General features: G+C 39.9%; 3 protein-coding genes across 3 annotated transcripts; 1 reads left to right on the plus strand and 2 right to left on the minus strand.

Annotated features, from left to right (window-relative positions):
- Nucleotides 1-3,450: 3,450 nt before the first annotated feature.
- On the minus strand, nucleotides 3,451-9,519 carry LOC108869676. Its single transcript, XM_033278464.1, has 5 exons — nucleotides 9,494-9,519; nucleotides 7,002-7,819; nucleotides 5,376-6,739; nucleotides 4,655-5,173; nucleotides 3,451-4,311 (listed from the first exon to the last, which is right to left on the minus strand). Exons 1-5 carry the CDS (start codon nucleotides 9,517-9,519, stop codon nucleotides 3,451-3,453), a joined length of 3,588 nt encoding a protein of 1,195 aa, XP_033134355.1.
- A 2,536-nt stretch (nucleotides 9,520-12,055) lies between these two features.
- Nucleotides 12,056-13,088, plus strand: LOC103840451 (chlorophyll a-b binding protein 1, chloroplastic). The gene has a single exon (XM_018654823.2). It carries the CDS (start codon nucleotides 12,131-12,133, stop codon nucleotides 12,932-12,934), a length of 804 nt encoding a protein of 267 aa, XP_018510339.2. The 5' UTR covers nucleotides 12,056-12,130; the 3' UTR covers nucleotides 12,935-13,088.
- Nucleotides 13,089-13,384: 296 nt separating this feature from the next.
- On the minus strand, nucleotides 13,385-17,477 carry LOC103840449 (carbamoyl-phosphate synthase large chain, chloroplastic). The gene is made up of 3 exons (XM_009116957.3): nucleotides 16,086-17,477; nucleotides 15,138-15,833; nucleotides 13,385-15,060 (listed from the first exon to the last, which is right to left on the minus strand). The coding sequence occupies exons 1-3, from the start codon at nucleotides 17,394-17,396 to the stop codon at nucleotides 13,537-13,539; spliced, it is 3,531 nt and encodes a 1,176-aa protein (XP_009115205.1). The 5' UTR covers nucleotides 17,397-17,477; the 3' UTR covers nucleotides 13,385-13,536.
- Between the last annotated feature and the right edge of the window lie 1,968 nt (nucleotides 17,478-19,445).

Below are 19,445 nucleotides of genomic sequence, written 5' to 3' on the forward strand. Positions count from 1 at the left end.
TGGAGTATTCTACTCTTTTTCCTTTGCTTGGTTTTTATCCCAAGTGGTTTTTCCAAGTAAAGGTTTTAATGAGGGAATGCTTCATGGTTTCCAAGCTTGACAATCACCACCGTCAAGCTTGAGGGGGAGTGTTGACATGAAGCAATAAAGAGAGGAGAATGAAGTAAGAAGCAAGAGGGGAACAATTACATCCGGATCAAGCAATCACTCAACTTACCTTGCAAGACAAGTCTGTCCGTACAAGACAACCCTAACTTGGAGTGCAAGGCATAAGAGTGACTGATGTAGAAGAGAAGAAGGCAAGAAGAATGTTTGGAATCGCCTAAGGGAAGTGGGGAACCATTGGGAGTGCAGGTCACGGGTCTGGTTAAGGATTCAAAGTCTTCCCACCCGTTAGGACCTGTCACTATCCAGGACCACTCTGCCCATCTCTCCTTTGTCTTAACCTCTTTGTTTATTGTTTCCTTAATGTCGACATCTTGCTGTAAGAGTTCTATAAATGGGTTGTTCCCATAAACAAATGAATTCAAGGGAAAAGAGTTCTCTATTATTCTCTTTGTCAATCTCACTCTCTCCCTCACGGATTAACCTAGTTCTTATCTAATCTATTCACAAATCCTCCTTAAACTCTCACATTAATTCTCTAAAACTCTCAGAATAGTCGTGTACGTCACCAGATTTGGCACCAGACCCATCTCGGGAATTTCGTCGAGCACCTTGTAGGCACTCTCCACATCGTTCTTCTTACACAAAGCTTTCACGAGGAGATTACAAGTGAAGATGTTGGGAGTGATTCCAAAAGACTCCTTGTTGTTCTAAACATGGAGTGTACCAGATTGAATCTCCCGTTCGAGATCAATCACACGTTTTGGAATTAAAGCCATCTGATTTCACGGGAGAGAGATAGAGATGAGAGAGAGGAGGAGACTTCTGTGTCTGACGCGTGTTTCATAAGCGCTGGTTCTTCCTCTTCCTAATTAAGCAACGCTGCTTCGTTTAAAAGGCAATTTTCTTTTTTTTTAAATCAAAATTAATTTAAGCAACTCAGTTAAGCAATCCCGATAATCATGCTCTGATGATCTTCAAGTTATTACCTATGGTTACTTTTATACTTTGTGTTTATAAGATTTGTTCTATATGACCACTAAAATTGAAAAGTATATATTAGAGTATCTTGTGTATTTGATATAAAACTCATGTATAACGAAGGATAATTTTTTTAATTTATATGAGAATTATCACTTTTCTGTAAAAAATATTAAATGGACATTGGTGAACTTTGTCTCCAACTTTAGCTATATGATTTGTCCAAAAAGTTATAGTGGCCTTTTTTACACGCGCCTTATTTTAAAAAATAAAATTTAAATAAAATTTTATAAATGAGTATATTAGTTCCAATGTCCTCTAAGAACCAGCTTTGGTTTCAACCAAACCCTAATCATGGTGGTCAGAGGGAAAGACACGGTTCCAAAAGCCGAAGACATTAGGGAGCTAGCTTTGCAATCTCGTCACACATCATATTACATGGCACAGAAAAGACTCGAAGTTGTATTCAATCGAATTAGCCCCGTTACGGTTTACGATCCATCCACCGCGAACAAATGGAGAAATATCTCTTTTAATCGCTTTTCATGCTTAATATTGTCAAATTCAGACCCATGGACGATGTTAAGTTGTGTTCTGTCTGATTTCCTTCACGAACATGATACTTTGGTTAGAATATCCTAAGCTATTCTCTCCTCAGAAATTAAGAGAGTTTAATGTCAACATCATGGAAACGGTCTTTGTATCCCTTTGAGATGGTGTTGCTTTCGTTTTTGCCGCAGGCACTTCTGTGAATTACCTGTCTAACAGTCTAAGCGTTTATCTTTAAACTTGTAAGTTAATGTTTTACTTTTTTTTTTCAAAGAAAAAGAAAACTCAAACCTTTAGAGCTTGATTTTGTTTCATATTCTCTCTCGACTAAAGACCACCGCCGCTTAATCTTTTCGCTTTTCCGGCGGTTGGCGCTCCTCGCCACCACCGGGAGTGTCGCTCTCTCCCTCCCTTTTGATCTACAATCTCGGTTATGTGTTTTTGAGATGTAGAGATAGAGGTTGCGAGCTTGGAGCTGATTTGTTGTAGATTGGTGCAATCATTTTTTCTTGCCGACGTCGTCCCCACTCTCTCGGTTTCGGACTCATCTGAACGGGATGGAGTCTCGAAGCTTGCATCTTCCTCGTGGGGACCGGTGAAGCTCGGCGGGTGCAACCGGGTTGAGTCTCTTCAGATCTCTATCCTTGCTTCCTCATATCTCGTGGTTTGTGTTCTAGTCTTTCCGGCTTTGATTTTCTTTTTGCAATAGCGGGTTTGTTCGCTGCTGGTGTTCATCATTGTTGCGTACCATGGTGAACCTGGTCATGGCTGTGGTGATTCGTCGTCTCTTTGGTTAGGGCCTTATATTTATGGATTTGTGTTTAATCGAGCCTTCTGACGGGTTCACTAAAATGATGCTAGTCTTCGTTGATGTGTTCTATCCGGGTTGTGCTCATGTTCGTTTCATCTCGGGTATTCCCTCTACTTTCGTTTGAAAGATTATTTGGTGGTTCTTCTTGGTTCAAGACTGTTCGACAGGCTGGTGGTGCTCTCGTTCTGCTCCGCTGCTTCGTGCTAGGTCCAGTCTCTTATTGGTTCAAGCTTGTTCGATATTATACGTCAACCGTTTGTTGTTATAGGTTATATGAATTGCACTTGTGGCTTCACCGAGATCTATGATTATCTTGGGATGAGGGTTAAACAAGAGATTCATATTTACCTTTTCTCCCATCAGTTTGTGCTGACTGGGAAGCAACTCTTTACTCCATGAAATATTCCCGAGACCTTTGAAATTGTCTCAGTAATCTGGTAGTGTACTATGCTATGGAGATAACAAGTAATGTCTCCTTTGGTTACAGCTTTGAGCAAGCTGGATTTGAAGACGAGATGCCATGGAATTGGTCCACAAAATCCAGTATGTTTTTTTTTTTTGAAACTGGCTTTCGTATTTAATTGCAGGAGAATAAAACGTTTACAGCCTAAGCTTAGTGGAGAGCAAGTGCCCAATAGAAAAGATGAAAGAACCCAATTAAACCCAAGTGCCCAAGATGGTAAGACCCATTAAGTAAAAGCCCAGAAGCAGTTTGTGATGGGAGAGAGTAATGGAAACGTCAGGATTTATTAAGACCGCTGGAACCAAGCTTGCATCATCTCAGAAGCGACGATCGCGTTTGATTGCCGTAGAGAACCAATCTTATTTCGAATCTGCCGGTCAATAGTTGTGTAGATCGTATCCACAGATCGGAAGGTACCCGCATGCAGTCTGGTGTTTCGCTCGTTCCAAATCCAATATTGTGTTGATTGCCAAGCAAGCAGAGCAAGCGACTTCAAGGCTCGAGGTAGAGATAGAGCGACCATTTGGTTTAGGGAGGCATTCTAGTCACGAGAAGGAGATATGCCACATCTCAGCGCAACTCGGTTCCATAGATCAAATGAGAAGCTACATTCCCAATAGAGGTGATTGCGTGATTCAGCGCTAGAGTTACATAAGAGGCAGAGAGGGCTTACTGGTAGACCCCATCCAATCATTCGATCACGAGTTGGCAATCGGTCTAGTGTCGTTAACCAGCAATGGAAGTTTTGTCGAGGAATGCTTTTAGAGGGCCAGACCGCTTTTGTCCAAGGGACAGCTGGGAATTCACCTCTCAGGTAGTGATAAACCTCCCCTGTTTTGAATTCTTCACTGACTTTCCCTTCAATTACCCACTCGTAGTAGTCCGGTTGAGAGTTAAGTTGGACAGTTGTGATGAATGCCAGGAGGTTCAGTTGCTCTTCAGATCTTGCGTTTGGGAGGAGCCAGGATCCGTTCCTGTTCAGAGAAGCAACAGTGGCGTTACGGTTGATGCCTAGTCTTGAAACCAAGGCCCCTAGGTAAGTGTCAAGAGAGCCAAAAGGACTCCAGTTGTCAAACCAAAACCGCCCCGATCGCCCATTCTGGATCTGAAGTCGGATGAGTGGAAACACCACACTCTTGAGCTTAAGAAGTTTGTTTGAAAGCCAGGAGAAGGAAGTCTTTGGGTTTGTGGACCAGTAGTTATGTATAGAGCCTTGAAGCACAACCTCCTTGAACCACGTTATCCAGACAGAGTCTGGTCTGAAGAACAAAAGCCATATCAGCCGTAAACAGCATGCAAGATTCCAGGTCTGTAAATCCTTTATCCCAAGTCCTCCCTGCTCTTTAGTCAACACGGCAGTACTCCAAGCAACTCTTGCTGAATTATGGTTCTCAACATCTCCCTTCCACAAAAAGGTACTGCACATAGAGTTAATTTTTACAATACACGCTTTTGGCAAGATAAAAGCCGAACACCAGAAAGTATTAATCCCTGCTATTACGGTTTTGATTAGTAGGTGCCGCCCCGAGAAGGATAGAGACTTGACAGACCAAGAGGAGAACTTTGCTTTTATTTGTTGGAGTAGTGGCTCACAATTGGTCAGAGAGAGCTTCTTTGAGCACAGAGGCACACCTAGATAGCGCACCGGTAAGGTCCCACAAACCATACCTGTCGAGGCTTGAATGGTACTGACTTCTTCATCAGAAAGCCCTGAAGCAAAAAAAACTTGTCTTCTGCATGCTTACAACCAGGCCTGATCTTTCTTCGAAGTCACGAAGTACTTGGAGAACACACTGCACAGATTCGATCGAGCCATCTGTGAAAATTAAAAGATCATCTGCAAAAGAAAGGTGCGTTAACTTTGTCTTTCTGCACTTAGCATGATATCCCATTCGATTTTGCTCTGCCACTTTGTTTAGCATGTGAGATAAGCAGTTCATTGCAATAACAAAGAGATAGGGAGACATAGGATCTCCCTGCCGCAGCCCCCTTTTGCCTTTAAAATACCCGTTCACTGTGCCATTATACCCTAACATGAAGCTGGGTGTACAAATGCAGGCTTTAAGTCTTCTGAGAAACTGAGCGGGCATGTGCAATCCTTCCAAACACGCGAAGAGAAAGTCCCAAGAGAGGGTGTCAAATGCCTTTGCAATATCGACTTTAATGGTAATTCTCTTACTCCCTTTGTTCTTGTGGTAGCCATTAACAAGCTCACTAGCTAGTACCAAGTTCTCTACGATTAATCGCCTTTTTACAAAAGCAGTCTGCGAGGGGAGAATTAATTGTTGCAATATTGGCTTGAGTCTACGCACTAGTAATCTTGAAATCAGCTTGTAGATAGTGTTTAAGCAGGCGATGGGTCTGAACTCAGTTATTTTTGTTGCTCCCGGAAACTTTGGAACTAAAGTCAAGATTGTTGCGTTAGCCGTTGCAGGGAGAAACCCGGAGACAAAAAAAGTGTTTTACAGCTCCTATCACTTCATCGCCTAGCACTTCCCACGCCGCTTTAAAGAAGCCCGAAGTAAGCCCATCAGGACCAGGGGATTTGTTGGGGTTCAATTTGAACATGAGGGACCTGATCTCGTCAGAGGAAGGGACGGTCTCCATCAACAGAGCTTGGTCACTTGATACACGATAAGTTTGCAGCTCATGAAACCAACGGGCGTCAGTAGAGGTAGGGGAGCGAAAGAGAACCATGGGGGCCAAGACGGATTGAAAATGGGCCAGAGCATGCATACTCATCTCCATTGGATCATAGATCCAGTCTCCCGCATCAGTGAGGAACGCACGGATAGCGTTAATGGAAGCTCTAACTTGACATATGCGATGGAAGTACGAAGTGTTCAAATCCCCCTCTGTCAACCAGTTTATCCTTGACTTTTGCCTAAAGTAAGCTTCTTCTATTTCACGCAGGAACAACCATTTTTGATGGAGGTCTCTTTCTTCTTGGAAAGTCTGAGGAGTTGGATCAGCCAACGCCCTTACCTGCACATGTTTAAGCAAACTGTAAGTGTCATTAACCCTCTCCTGAATCTGTGAGTAGTTCTCTCTGTTTAATAGTTTTAAGTCTCTCTTTATTTGCTTGAGCTTCCAACACAGTTGTGTTAATGTTTGGCACAGACTTCCAGCATGAAACCAGGCTTCTCGAATCACCTCGGCGAACTTAGGGTGCTTGGTTAGGTAGTTTTGGAATTTGTAGGGATAGGTTCCAACTTTAGGGAGGGTAAAGGCTAGGTCAAGGATACAAGGGGTATGATCAGAGGTTAAGGTAGGATGGAATGAAGCAACGGCTTGGGGCAGGGCAGAGATCAGAGGGGAGTTTATTAGCAACCTATCAAGCTTCTTAGCAATAGGATCAGTAGGTTGCTTATTAGTCCATGTATGGCAAGTACCCAAGTATCGAAGATCGAACAGGCCAGCCTGAGAAAGACAGTTTTGGAGCTCATACATCAGGGAATCAGCGTAGCAGACTTCAGGACTAGAATGCTCATAGTGATACATGATTTGGTTGAGATCACCTCCCACAATCCAACAATTATTATCAAGATCATAATCACTATGAGTTTGAAGCAGTTCCACCCAGAGGTCTGATCGATCCTCACTAAAGTTCGATGCATACACCGCAGAGTAGTAAAGAGCAGGTTGGTTTGGTAGGGTGATGACACAAGTGATGCATTGCCTGGACTGCCTAAGGATTCTTACTTTCAATGGGTCTCTCCATATCAAGATTATACGGCCATCAGGGTCTGATAGGTGATTTGAAAAGTGATTCCATCCCGGGCAGAGTAATGAGATAAGAGGGTTTAGAAAAGGTTCTTTTACATGAGTTTCTAAAAGGGCAACAAAAAGAGGTTTATGAGAAGAAAGCCAGTCTATAAAGGGGTTATGTTTTGCCGGGTCATTTAGACCACGAACATTCCAAAAAGAGAGTTTAACACTCATTAAGAAGCAAAAGTAGGACCCTCAGAAGGAGGGGATCCCAAAGAGCCAAACAAAAGGTTAGAGGAGTTCACAGGGCCAGGGGAAGGGTCAGGTGTTAAAAACATAGAGTTAGTGGGGGGGGGGGGGGGTTTGTGGAAAGCGAAAGGGGGCCAGGGACAGATAGGAGATCTGGTGGAGCGAAAGGATTGGGTTTTAGCGAGAGGGGTGGAGAGAGGGTTGGAGAGGAGCGGGATCTTTTTAGAGAAGGTCGAGGTGGAGGGTCAGGAGAAGAAAAGGAATTGGGTAGAAGAGGCAGGGCAGCTAAAGAAGAGAGAGCAGTAAAAGGATGAAGGTTCTGGTTTTGGGTTTTTTGAGGGGTTTTGTTTTTCTTGAGAGCCCAGCGGGTAGAAGATTTAGAAGGACCCACGACAATGAAAGGAATTTCTGGTTGAGGTTGGGAGAAGGTTACAGGCTTAGAGATAGGGGGTTTGGCCAAATTTTGGGAAGTTTTTGTGAGGTTTAGAGCTGGGTTAGGGGTAGTTTTAGGGATAGGAGACGGGACAGAGGAGGATGAGGATGGGATATCATTTGAAGGAGGGGTTTCTTTAGGAGGAGGGGTATAAGTTAAGCAGTTTCTAACAATGTGACCAAGTTCATGGCAGTATGAACAAGTAGGAGGAACCCACGGGTAATGGACAGAGACCTCAACCACTTCTCCACTCTGCCTTTCAAATTCAACAATATCAGGCAGAGGCTGAGTCAGATCAACTTCAACCTTTACATGAGAGACGGTGAGATTGATCAAGTTTCGAGTGAATTCATCAGTCTCTTTGGGATGACCTACAAGCCCAGCGACCAGACTGAGTCCTTGCGTATGCCTGAGATCAAGTGGAACTCCAGTAAGATGAGCCCATATCTTAATTGCTTTGGGAGGGGGGGTTGCCTTTGAGTGCCTGAAGTCCACTGTGCAGTATGAAACATAGTATCTCCTACGTACCACACACACTTATCCAGTATGTTGGTTGGATCTTTTTCTAATATGGATTGTTGTTTTTTGCTTGGTTGAGCTTTACTTATATCACCTACTGGTGAGTGTCTGTTACTCCTGTTTTGAGTTTGTACTCTCGGAACTTTGTCCAGGAAATGTTTGAATTAAACAGTGTTAAAAAAATGTTTTACTTTTTAAACTGGAGAGCATATAATATAATGTCAGAATAATATCTTATCTTAGAATATCAGTGTCTGGTGTTTCTATTGGCTGTTGACATATTTTTCTGGTGCTTAGATTTTTTGTTCGCTTACGTGGTAACTGTGGGTCCGTTGTAAAAAATCTTGTAACGTTTGAGGAGATGGTTAAGCATCCATTCATAAAATGACACGTATAAGGCTTGATCTCTCTATCTTGTTGAAATCCTGAGAGAATCACTTATGAAATACCACATGTATATCATCACATTGTTATTGAATCTTTCATATAACAATTTATAAGATTAAATGACGACACTTGGCTAGAGAGACAGACGAATGAAAAAAGAGTAGATAAAGTAAAAGCAAGATATTTATCTCAGCACATGCAGAAAACCTCAAAAACATTACATTAATACATTCACAAAAGAAATAATACCATTATCACATCCGGTGTTGAGATATTCATCAAAAGAAGACGAAATAATGAATGTTATATATTTTATTAACAGCTTTTCATAAGGTTAGTGTATGAGTGTTAGCATAAAATGGAGTCCACATATGGTTAAAGCCCCTAACCAAAAGAGAATTATGAAAAGTTATTTGATAAACATGATACTAAAAATTATTTAATTAAAAAAAATTGTAAAAATAGTAGTGATACAAATTGTAAAAATTGTAATTTAATTTTTTAATAGTAACTATAAATTACTATTTTGATAGTAATTTAATTTTCTGAAATTCTAAAAAGAAGATAATTTTATGAGATTTTATGATAGTAATTTTTCTTTCCTAAAATCATTAAAAAATGTAAAAGAGTATTTGGTAGTAATTTTATTTTTTTTAATTCTAAATAATTATAAAATTGAACATTTTCATTTTTTTAATCCTAATTTAAAAAAAAAATTATTTATAATAAATTAGCAAAAATCAAACACATGTTTGATATATATTTTTGTGTTTGGTCACAAAAATAGATTATTATTATTGTTACTGTAAGTGATCTCTATATGTGTTTGATCAAAAACAAATCAAGCTTCATCATCTTATTACATTTCTTTACTATGTAGTATTTTTTCTAATCCATTTTAATTAAAATATTATTATGGAAATATATCATTAAAAAGTAATGGATGAAGAAAATTATTTAACATTGGATTAGTTTAATAAAACGGCCTTATTGTTACTAGAAAATGTGAAGCAAGTAATTTGAAAATAATAATAAAGCACACACAGGAAAAACTACAAATCTAAAATGGAAAAAGTAGAATTGCTTGAATTACTATAACTTGGATACCATTTTTAATACTACCTTAAAAAATACCATAATATTTTCGTTTATAATTTATTGATTATTTTGAAAGTTTAATATTTTGTAGGTGGGATTGAGTTTATAAAATTATATAAAGTTTGAAAATTATATATATTATATTGAATATCGTATATTTAAAATAAAATTAGAAGAAAATCTTAGTTACCTCCAAGATTGTGTCTTCTTCATCATTATTACAATAAAATTATGATCAGCCAAATTTTTATAGAAAAAAATATCGTTATAATTTTCACTCATTTTGTTTTGTTTGCTAACTAAAATATTACGTACTGGAAGGGTGGTTATTAGGGAGAGGTTTCAAGTAGGTTCGATTTATGGAAACCGAGGGTTTGATTGATTTCAAATTTTAATCAAACCAAAACAGTAGACTCGCAATACAAAGCACATTTGCAGGAAAAGAAGAACCCTAATTTCCAAACCCAAATCCTGTCATCCCAGAAGTTATGTTTGGAGCAAGAAGATTGTTGAATTTGAGGAAATTATCTTCATCTCATCAGGAAGAACTGAGATCTGACGTGTCAAAAGCAGTCGAGGTCTCCAATGAAGCAGAGGTCGCTATTAGAGGCCATATGATGGTTGTTGAGTCAAGACATAAGAGTTTGAGCTTTATCTACTCTTCTCTGAGTAGTTAAGCAAAGCAGTGGTTGATGGTGCTTTACCTGGCACACTAGGTTCAGAGACCTCAGTAACACACTGGCTCTGAATCCAGTAGTCTTGGAAGCAGGCGAAAAAACAAATGTTGCTACTCAAATTGTCTCTCATCTGCTAAGACGCACAGCATGAGCTGTTAGGCTATGAATTGGTAGAAAATTAGTTTGGCTCAGAAATGTAGCAGTAAGGGTTTCTCCTCTTCTGTCACCTGCTCCTGACCAAGAAGCTTTCAACCAACTAGACATTATTGTCATAGGTGTGGTCTTGGGTTGGTGGTTCTTCTACAGGGCCACTTGAAGGTGAAAGAGTTCTCTCCCAAAAACGTGAAGGATATGTTGTTAATTGGGTATACATACAACAAAGTTCTAGCAGAGGAGAAGAAATCTAAAGCTGAGGAAACGGCTTACGAAAAATCTTGGGAAATGGCTGAGGAGAAATCTGAGGTTGTGGCAAAGAAGGATGAGTAATTCCAATGGGGGAGTAACTTGGAAAGTAGTTGAATAAGTATCAATCAGTTTCCACCTTTGTATCGAGTAGAGTCTAGTTGTATCATATTTTTGAAATAGCAAGACATTCAGTGAGGCAGAAAAAGAAAAAAATGATGAATAAATAAAAAATGATTTTGCTTTTAAAATAAGAGAAAAAAACAAACATCAATGAGGTAAACTTAGACTGATATACAATATTGCACAAATACCATGATGCAATAAAACTTTTAAGTGAAGTATTCATTAAACATTATAACATGTAATTATATATCGTAACACGTTACACTAAACATGAAAGTTGTGTAACAACATTGTAATTCTTAAAAGAGGAATTATAATACTATGAAACCGTATCAATATTGTCTTGAAAATGACTTAAACCACAGTTTTTACTCAAAGTTAGTGCATTTGAAAATGAGAAATGTATAATTTCATATGTATGACAACTCACTTCTTTGTTTTTTTCCAGCAAGAGTAATGTTTGATGCTCATGGAAGATTTTAATAGTGCAATGGAAACATTCAAAATTGACTTGGAGCATGATCTACTCAATAACGCGCTTTTGAGAGGTGTTAAAAAAGTAATTGCTTTTATAATTACCTATGTTATGTGAGAATCAATTTTTTGAACTAAATGTCTATTTGTCGTTTGTGCAGATGCGTCGTCAACAAAAGCACCACATAGATCTCTAGGATTTGTCGAAAGTGTAAATATCATTAGTCATTTCAAGATATGTATATACCTTTTATGTATAAATATTGGTGTGAACAATTATGCCGAAGATGCAAGCGAGACTACTTCGATTTATCTCGTTGGTGAAAACTGGGTTTCAACGTTACTTGTGACTAACTTTCAGTTGTCCGACTTTGTCGTGAAGCTTTTATCTACGCATTCAAGCTTTGCTTTGAATTCGTTGTCATCTTCTTACGAATACCTATCTATTTTAGCTTTGTTTGCTTATGTAGTTTATGCTTATAATCAAAGAGGATGTTTGATTCCCTCTAGTAGTACGGTTGTACCCAAAAACATTGAAGTTTAATGAAATTAAGTTGTGTTCAAAAAAAAAAAAACAATCATGCCGAAGATACTTCAAGGTTTTGAAGAATTATTGGTCGACATTTGATACTCGAACATATTAGTATTTCTTTGGTCTTTACATTTCGATAGAACATTAAAAGATCCAAGAGTTTCAAGATATCCATTAGAATTTTCAGGTAACTGAATAATGTATCAACGGAAACGATGCTTCTGGACGCTGTAAATTGGTAAAAGTCAAGGACTTACAATTGAAATATCGGTGTTAATAATTCACACAAACTGAAGTTATTTTTGCAAAGTCCCAATGGTAGTAGTGTTACCGTTATAAAGTATACGACAACTCATACAACTTGTGGTCTAAAAATGTTTTGGCTGCGATATGAAAGAATCAAAGCAAAATCTAGTGGACTAGAGAGGCTGCCACATAAGATCAATAAAACGATAAACAAGAATCTCAATACCCAATGAGTAAAGAGATAAATATTACTTCACAGATAACAAACCTTACTCACAATATCTCTATTTAATCCAAACATATCCTAACGTTTTCAATCACTCTCACTCACAAGTTAGTCACCAAAAAAAAAAAAAAAAAAAAAACGTCAATGGCCTCTTCAACAATGGCTCTCTCCTCCCCTGCCTTCGCCGGAAAGGCCGTGAAGCTTTCTCCTGCAGCATCAGAAGTCCTTGGAAGCGGCCGTGTGACAATGAGGAAGACCGTCGCCAAGCCAAAAGGACCATCAGGCAGCCCATGGTACGGTTCCGAAAGAGTCAAGTACTTGGGTCCTTTCTCTGGCGAGCCACCGAGCTACCTTACCGGAGAGTTCCCAGGAGACTACGGATGGGACACCGCCGGCCTCTCAGCCGATCCCGAGACATTCGCAAGGAACCGTGAGCTAGAAGTTATCCACTGCAGATGGGCCATGCTTGGAGCCCTAGGCTGTGTCTTCCCGGAGTTGTTGGCCAGGAACGGAGTCAAGTTCGGAGAGGCGGTTTGGTTCAAGGCCGGTTCACAGATCTTCAGCGAAGGAGGACTTGACTACTTGGGCAACCCGAGCTTGGTCCACGCTCAGAGCATCTTAGCTATTTGGGCCACTCAGGTGATTCTCATGGGAGCTGTTGAGGGTTACAGAGTCGCCGGAGAGGGACCATTGGGAGAAGCAGAGGACTTGCTTTACCCAGGTGGCAGCTTCGACCCATTGGGTCTTGCTACCGATCCAGAGGCTTTCGCCGAGTTGAAGGTGAAGGAGATCAAGAACGGAAGATTGGCTATGTTCTCTATGTTTGGATTCTTTGTTCAAGCCATTGTCACAGGTAAGGGACCGTTGGAGAACCTTGCTGACCATTTGGCTGATCCAGTCAACAACAACGCTTGGGCCTTCGCCACCAACTTCGTTCCCGGAAAGTGAGCGAAGTTTTATTTTGTAATTTGCTTCTGTCTTTTTGAATTCGAGTGAGAGTGAGGAAAGGGTTTGTGTTTGTGATGGATGGTTAAGACTTTCAGATGTAAAATTTGTCAGTCTGTTTGATTCTGTCATTAATTAAATAACTCGTTTCTCTTAACTTGTGTTGTGTGATAACCAAAATGGTTTATGTTCATTCAACTGCAGCCATTAAGCAAATTGATGCAACAATACACAAGTTTAAAGCCTTGATGGGTACGAGCATTATGTCCTTGTGTTCTGTAATAAACTAAAATGGCGTGAGCCTACAGAAAATGCGACTCTTGTTGGCAACGAATTCAAACTAAATGTTTAACAAATTTTACATATTCAACGAATATATTTCGTGCAGCATTATTGAATTTGAGATGAATCTGATAAAAACAAAGACCTGCATGTCACAAGGACGAAGCTGACTAACAAATGACACCTACCATAGCGTTTCACAAATTAACCTTTGAAGATTATTCATAGAAATGCTCATAAGTAAACAAAATCCGTTAAACATTTAACTGAAATCGCAATGGTTCCACACACAAACGATCAAACATAGAAATAAAAAACTCAACTCAGACGAGCAAAGAAGATTCATTCTTAACCTCAAAGAAGTCCTGAAGAGCAGTCATTTTAATAGCACTTGACTTCAAGCTCTTGATTCCCTCAGCAGTGGCCAATGCTCCAGCCACAGTGGTGATAACCGGGACCTTGTAGGCTAAAGCCATTTGTCTCAGCTGCCTCCCATCCTTCTGATCAAGAGCATCGCCTGAGCTTGTGATCAACATCAGATGAATCTGACCATTAGCCACCATATCAGCAGCATGTGGCCTTCCTTCATGCAACTTCAACACTCTCTCCACAGGAATGCCTTTCAGTTCCAGGAAATGAGCTGTCCCCGAGGTAGCAACGATCTTGAACCCGAGGTCGAGGAAGGACACCGCGATTTTCTCCAGGTGAGGTTTGGTCATATCGTTTAAGCTAAGGAAGACTGTGCCTGTTAAAGGCAGCTTCTGACCTGCAGCGATCTGAGCCATCGCAAAGGCGCTTGGGAACTCGGAACTGATGCTCATCACTTCCCCCGTGCTTCTCATCTCTGGCCCGAGTATCACATCACAACCTTGGAACTTCTCGAATGGGAACACAGCTTCTTTCACAGAGATGTGTTTAGGGATGACTTCTTCTTCAAAGTTGAGATCTTTGAGTGATTTTCCGGACATGACCAGAGCTGCATACTTGGCAAGAGGGTGTCCAATGGCCTTTGAGACAAAAGGGACAGTACGTGAAGCTCGTGGATTGGCTTCAAGCAAGAACACATCTCCAGATGATGTGATTGCGTACTGACAGTTCATCAGCCCACAAACATTTAGCTTCTTCGCCAACTTGGTGGTCCATGACCTGATCGTTTCCAAACAAGAAGAAGGGATGGTCTGCGTTGGAAGCATACAAGCAGAGTCACCAGAGTGCACACCAGCTTGCTCGATATGCTCCATGATCCCACCAATCACAACGTTTCCATAGGAATCAGTGAGAGTATCAACATCGATCTCAATGGCATCAGAGAGATACCTATCTACCAAAACAGGTCTCTCTGGGTCAACTTCAACAGCATTCTCCAAATAGGTTATAAGTTTACTGTCATCATACACAATCTCCATTGCTCGTCCACCAAGAACATAAGAAGGCCTCACCACAACCGGGTAGCCTATCTCCTTTGCAATGGCTAATGCATCAGATTCGCTCTTCGCAATGCCTCCCTTGGGCTGCTCAATTTTCAGCTCGTTGAGAATCGCATTGAACCTCTCTCTGTCTTCAGCAGCGTCAATGGAGTCAGGGGACGTACCCCAGATGCGAACGGGCCCCTCACCACTCAAGCTCATGGGCTTGTGCTTGTCCAGATAGTTTTTGATTGGGAGAGCAAGCTTCAGAGGCGTTTGACCACCGAACTGCACAATTATGCCATCAGGTTTCTCAAGGTCAATAACATTGAGAACGTCCTCGATCGTGAGGGGTTCAAAGTAGAGCCTGTCGCTTGTATCATAATCGGTTGATACCGTCTCAGGATTTGAGTTCAACATGATAGTCTCATATCCAGCATCCTGCAATTAAAAAGTTTAAAATAATCTGTAAGTAATTTCCAGCAAAACAGGACGCTTAGATCGATCATCTAACAGACCTGTAAGGCAAAAGATGTGTGGCAACAGCAGTAATCAAATTCAATCCCTTGGCCAATACGGTTTGGCCCTCCGCCCAAAATCAAAACCTTCTTCTTGGTGTTTGGTGCTGACTCGCACTCAAAATCATACGACGAGTACATGTAAGGTGTGTGCGCTTCAAACTCTGCTGCACATGTATCCACTCTCTTGTAAGATGGAACAACTCCTAGAGAGATCCTCTTGGTACGGACTTCTTCCTCTGTTGCCTTTGTAGCAAAGGCTATTTGCTTATCACTAAACCCTCGCTTCTTGACTTCGTAGAGGTCTTCCTTTGTGATCTCCGACAAGGGTGGTCCAGACATTAGATACTGTTCCACGTCCACGAGCTCTTTAAGCTGGGTCAGGAACCACTTGTCTACCATGCTCAACTCATGGATTTCATCAACCTTCATACCCTTCTTCATGGCAGCGTATATGGCATGGATCCTGTCCGGATTTGGAACTCTAAGGCTGTATTTTAGCTGATCCCAGTCCCAGTTTAGCTCTTTAATCTTTGCACAGCCCCATCCTGAGAATCCCGTCTCAAGAGACCTCAGAGCTTTCTGGAATGATTCTTGGAATGTGCGACCTAGAGCCATGGATTCCCCAACAGACTTCATCTGTGTCGTCAGCAAGGGTTGAGATCCTGGAAACTTCTCAAATGCAAATCTAGGAATCTGCATTACAAAGAAACAGACCAAAAAAAGAACCGAGCAAAATAATTATTAACTTTGAACTGGATATTATTGAATAAAACTTCAAAGTCCAGAGCATCTCATAACGCAACATAGAAACAGCTAAAGAAAGAAATAAAATAAGTATTGACTTTGAACTGGATAATTACGGTGTAAATCTTCAAAGTAAAGAGCATCTCTCATTACGCAAACATAGAAACAGCCAAAAGCAAGCACAAGAAAGAGACAGCAAACCTTTGTGACAACATAATCGATGGAAGGCTCAAAACTCGCAGGCGTTTTCCTAGTGATGTCATTAGGAATCTGATCCAACGTATACCCAACAGACAGCTTCGCCGCCATCTTAGCAATGGGGAACCCTGTAGCCTTGGAAGCAAGAGCAGAGGACCTCGAGACCCTAGGGTTCATCTCAATGATCATCACTTCACCATCAGCAGGGTTCACAGCAAACTGCACGTTAGACCCACCGCACTCAACACCAATCTCCCTAATAATCGCAATGGAGTAATCCCTCAGCCTCTGGTACTCCCTATCCGTCAGGGTCTGCGCAGGCGCCACGGTGATGGAGTCACCAGTGTGCACACCCATAGGGTCAATATTCTCAATGGAGCATATAATAACAACATTGTCAGCCAAGTCTCTCATGACCTCAAGCTCATACTCTTTCCAACCAAGCAAAGACTTCTCCACAAGAACCTGACTCGTCACGCTCGCGGCCAAACCGGCTTTACAGATGGACTCAAACTCCTCTCGGTTATACGCAATGCCGCCACCTGTCCCACCTAAGGTAAACGCGGGCCTGATAATCAAAGGGAACTCGCCGATCCTCTCGGCGATGTCGAAACACTCGTCGAGAGTGTTGCCAATCCCGGAAGGCGGAGTCTTTAGCCCGATGCTCTTCATCGCCTCCTTGAACAGCTCGCGATCCTCCGCCTTCTTGATGGCATCAAGCTTGGCTCCGATCAGCTCGACGCCGTATCTCTCCAGGGCCCCGCTCTCTGCTAAAGCAACCGCGAGGTTTAACGCTGTCTGGCCGCCCATGGTCGGTAAGAGAGCGTCGGGCCTCTCCTTGGCGATGACCTGCTCGACGAGGTCGGGAGTCATGGGGGCGATGTAAGTGCGGTTAGCTGTTTCCGGGTCGGTCATGATGGTGGCGGGATTGGAGTTGATGAGAATGACTTCGTACCCTTCTTCTCTTAGGGCTTTGCAAGCTTGGGTTCCCGAGTAATCGAACTCGCAGGCTTGTCCGATTACGATCGGGCCCGCGCCGAGGATCATGATTTTCTTCAGATCGGTGCGCTTCCCGACGATCTCCGGGGAGAAAGGTTGGGTCTTTTCGTCGGGGGTGGATGAGTTGAGGACGCGGGTGACGACGGAGGAGGCTTTTCGATTGAGGCATGGGAGGAGGAAGGTGGAGGAGGGAAGTCTGGGTTTGGCTCTGTAGTTGATGGCGGAGCGGGAGAGGAGTCTGGGGTTGGAGAGCTTGGAGGAGGTGAAGATGGAGGAGTGATTGGGGGAGAGGTGTAAGCAATGGTTGCTGCTCATTTTCGCTATCTTCTTCTTCCTCTCTTCTCTGCCTGCTTTTGGTTGGTGTCGGCTTCTGCAGTGGAGAGAGTGAAGACGTGAAAGGGTTTTAGGGTTTCTCCGATTTTTTTTACTTTTATTTTTTAATTTCTTTTTATTGATTATCCACGATTTCGGCAACGGAACAATCAGTCGAATACTTTACTGACTGCTTTAATGGGAATATATATATTTTTGGGGAAAGAAATAAATTTATTAGACAAATGGTCCTTTTTATAGTCAGTCAGATTATTATTATTATGACATTTGTTTATCCACCTAATCACCTATTACACTCCGACATATTGAGTAATGTTTTCCTAGTTTTTTTTAATTTATTAATATGTAGTTTTTATTTTCAAATTTGGAAGATATTTCTCTATTTTGTTGACAATATATTTCAATTTACTGGAAAAAAAATCTGTCTTATTAAAGTTGAAGTATATTTTTTAAATACCCTTTAATTCATCTAAATATTTACAAACTCCTGCCATTGCCTTAATAATAAATTAATAACTATCTATTTAAAATTATCATTAATTATCTATCTTATTCAGAACATACTCCTTAATATTCTTTAACTGATGAAATGAAAGATTTTGCATATGATGCACCAGATTCACTCCTAAATAACCATCTTTCTTTATAATTTTTAAAACAGTGCTATCAATTTTAAGTATATAAAAGAAATACTTACAACTATTAAATATTTTAAGGTTACAATCTCCCCATATCAATCTATTAAATACAATATTAAATTTGCAAGCTGGTCACTTATTTAACTGATTTTAAATTTGCCCCAAAATGTAATTTGACCCAATATAGCATATCAATACATAGATCTAATCATATTTATAATTACATAACTCATCCAACACATATCTAATAAGAAAAATATATCACATGATCCAGTAATACAATATATGGTCTCAACGATACACTAAAGTAATACAAATGCAACTACTAAATTGTTGTGTTTAGAAATATCTATATATCTATCGTAAAATAAACATTCACGAATGTGCATGAGTTAGTTTTAAAATTATTTATTTTCTTTTTGTATATGGAAAATAAGATTGAAGAGATTCATGGAACCAACTATATGTTGGTTTAGCAGTAAAAATCTGTCTAGTAGACATATCACCATTTGAGTTCAATTCTCGTTAGGAGATACTATTTATATTACTTCAGCTTCCAACATATTGTTGAAATATATTTTTCTTATTAAAAAAAGACTCATGGATTTAGGGCATCTCTTAAGATTGGTTTCATTTTTATTTTTCAGAGTTCACTTTTATAAAAAAAAATGAAATAACATTTATTTCAATGGTTTTTTTTTTATTTTCTGTAAAAAGAATATTCTAACTATATTCTATCTCCAATAATTATTAGTTATTAATTACATTTGTACTTTTTCATATTTATAAATGTTACTCAATTATTATTTTACCAATAATCTATCACAATTAGAGTTTAATATATATTAAACATTATCATTTAATAAAATTATTACATAACACAAGAAACAAACAAAGAATATCATATTTTAGAAAGAAAATATTTTTCTATGAGTTAACAAAAGTGTTTTGAAATAAAAATATGAGACTATTTATCTTTGATTTTTCTTAATCAAGCTAAATAGTCAAAATTTATTGGGTAATTAATATTAGATGAAAACAATAGTCAAAAATTTTGAAATTGATTGGGTAATTAATATTATATAATTTATGGTGACAAAATAAAAATAACTAAAAATTAAGAATCAATTTATAGTTAAAATTTTATCTTATAAAATTGAAAACGTGAACGATATATTTTTAAATTTGAAGATATATTGTTTATTGCTTTGTTGAAGCAAGAAATGAGGTAGAATTGGAACAAAAGTTCTTTCAAAATGAAGCAAAAAAGTGAAAAATAAAATAGAGTTGAGATCACTACAAGAAAACAGGGGGATTCTGATGGCCAAAATCGTCGGATATTCCGACGACTTTTCGACGACTACAACGGTTATATTGTTTATCGGATGTCGTC

This window comes from Brassica rapa, chromosome A09, assembly GCF_000309985.2.
Source record: "Brassica rapa cultivar Chiifu-401-42 chromosome A09, CAAS_Brap_v3.01, whole genome shotgun sequence".
Lineage (NCBI taxonomy): Eukaryota > Viridiplantae > Streptophyta > Magnoliopsida > Brassicales > Brassicaceae > Brassica > Brassica rapa.

What these genes read in the sequence shown, in the direction of transcription:
- LOC108869676 (XM_033278464.1), bottom strand. Translation starts at nt 9,519, where the DNA reads ATGATGAAGAAGACACAATCTTGGAG. An exon ending in GCGATGAAGTGATAGGAGCT is followed by an intron (nt 5,174 to 5,375) that starts GTAAAACACTTT and finishes CTCCCCTCGCAG; the next exon opens with ACTGCTTTTGTAAAAAGGCG. An exon ending in AAGAAAGATCAGGCCTGGTT is followed by an intron (nt 4,312 to 4,654) that starts GTAAGCATGCAG and finishes TTTTTGTGGAAG; the next exon opens with GGAGATGTTGAGAACCATAA.
- LOC103840451 (XM_018654823.2), top strand. Translation starts at nt 12,131, where the DNA reads ATGGCCTCTTCAACAATGGCTCTCTCCTCCCCTGCCTTCGCCGGAAAG.
- LOC103840449 (XM_009116957.3), bottom strand. Translation starts at nt 17,396, where the DNA reads ATGAGCAGCAACCATTGCTTACACCTCTCCCCCAATCACTCCTCCATC. An exon ending in TCGATTATGTTGTCACAAAG is followed by an intron (nt 15,834 to 16,085) that starts GTTTGCTGTCTC and finishes TTTGTAATGCAG; the next exon opens with ATTCCTAGATTTGCATTTGA. An exon ending in ACACATCTTTTGCCTTACAG is followed by an intron (nt 15,061 to 15,137) that starts GTCTGTTAGATG and finishes TTTTAATTGCAG; the next exon opens with GATGCTGGATATGAGACTAT.